This window comes from Hipposideros armiger, unplaced genomic scaffold (genome assembly GCF_001890085.2).
Source record: "Hipposideros armiger isolate ML-2016 unplaced genomic scaffold, ASM189008v1 scaffold_585, whole genome shotgun sequence".
Lineage (NCBI taxonomy): Eukaryota > Metazoa > Chordata > Mammalia > Chiroptera > Hipposideridae > Hipposideros > Hipposideros armiger.
This window is the reverse complement of record NW_017731935.1, coordinates 1,025,235-1,025,799: the sequence shown is the minus strand read 5'-3', so window position 1 is coordinate 1,025,799 and position 565 is coordinate 1,025,235. Positions and strand designations below refer to the sequence as shown.

At 75.0% G+C, this 565-nt stretch overlaps 1 protein-coding gene across 3 annotated transcripts in view; it reads left to right on the top strand.

Annotated features, from left to right (window-relative positions):
* The first annotated feature begins 339 nt into the window (after positions 1-339).
* The window catches only part of CEP72 (centrosomal protein 72), a 36,163-nt gene continuing 35,937 nt past the window's right edge, over positions 340-565 (top strand). For all 3 annotated transcript variants that reach the window (XM_019624341.1, XM_019624343.1, XM_019624340.1), the window contains exon 1: positions 340-435. In XM_019624341.1, the coding sequence (XP_019479886.1) occupies positions 354-435 (82 nt within the window). In that variant the 5' untranslated portion in view covers positions 340-353. The remainder of the gene's footprint in view (positions 436-565) is intronic.

Below are 565 nucleotides of genomic sequence, written 5' to 3'. Positions count from 1 at the left end.
CACGTGGAACGGGTCTCCAGGTGGGACGGGTCCCCACGTGGAACGGGTCCCAGGTGGGACAGGGTCCCACGGGCACGCGGTCTTTCCCGGGGAGGGCACAGCGCCCGGGAGGCGGCCTCCAGGGGCAGCGTGAGCAGATCAGACCCTGGGGCGGGTTCCTAACCCCGCCAAGGTGGCCCGTGGCCCCGCCCACCCCGGAGCCCCGGCCACATCCCCGCCCCTATAGGTCCTTCGCCCCGCCCTTTCAGCCATAGTCTCCGCCCACGACCCCGCCCACTAAAGGGCCCCGCCCCGCGCGGCCCTCGGCGGCCTCACTGCGCAGGCGCGGGCGCAGCGGCGTGTAGTTTGAAAGCATGGCGCCCGCTGGACTGCGGCTGGTGCTCTGTGAGGAGAAGATCCGGGAGAAGAGCGGCCTGGCGCCCCATCGCGACCTGGGTACGCGGCGGCCGGCGAGCGGGCGGCGCTGGCTGAGGGCGCGAGCTTCCCGCCGGAGGGTCAGGCCGGGGGCGCCGGGCCACGGAGGAGCGGTTCCCGAACGGCCGCAGGCCTGGGGGTGCGGGGTGGG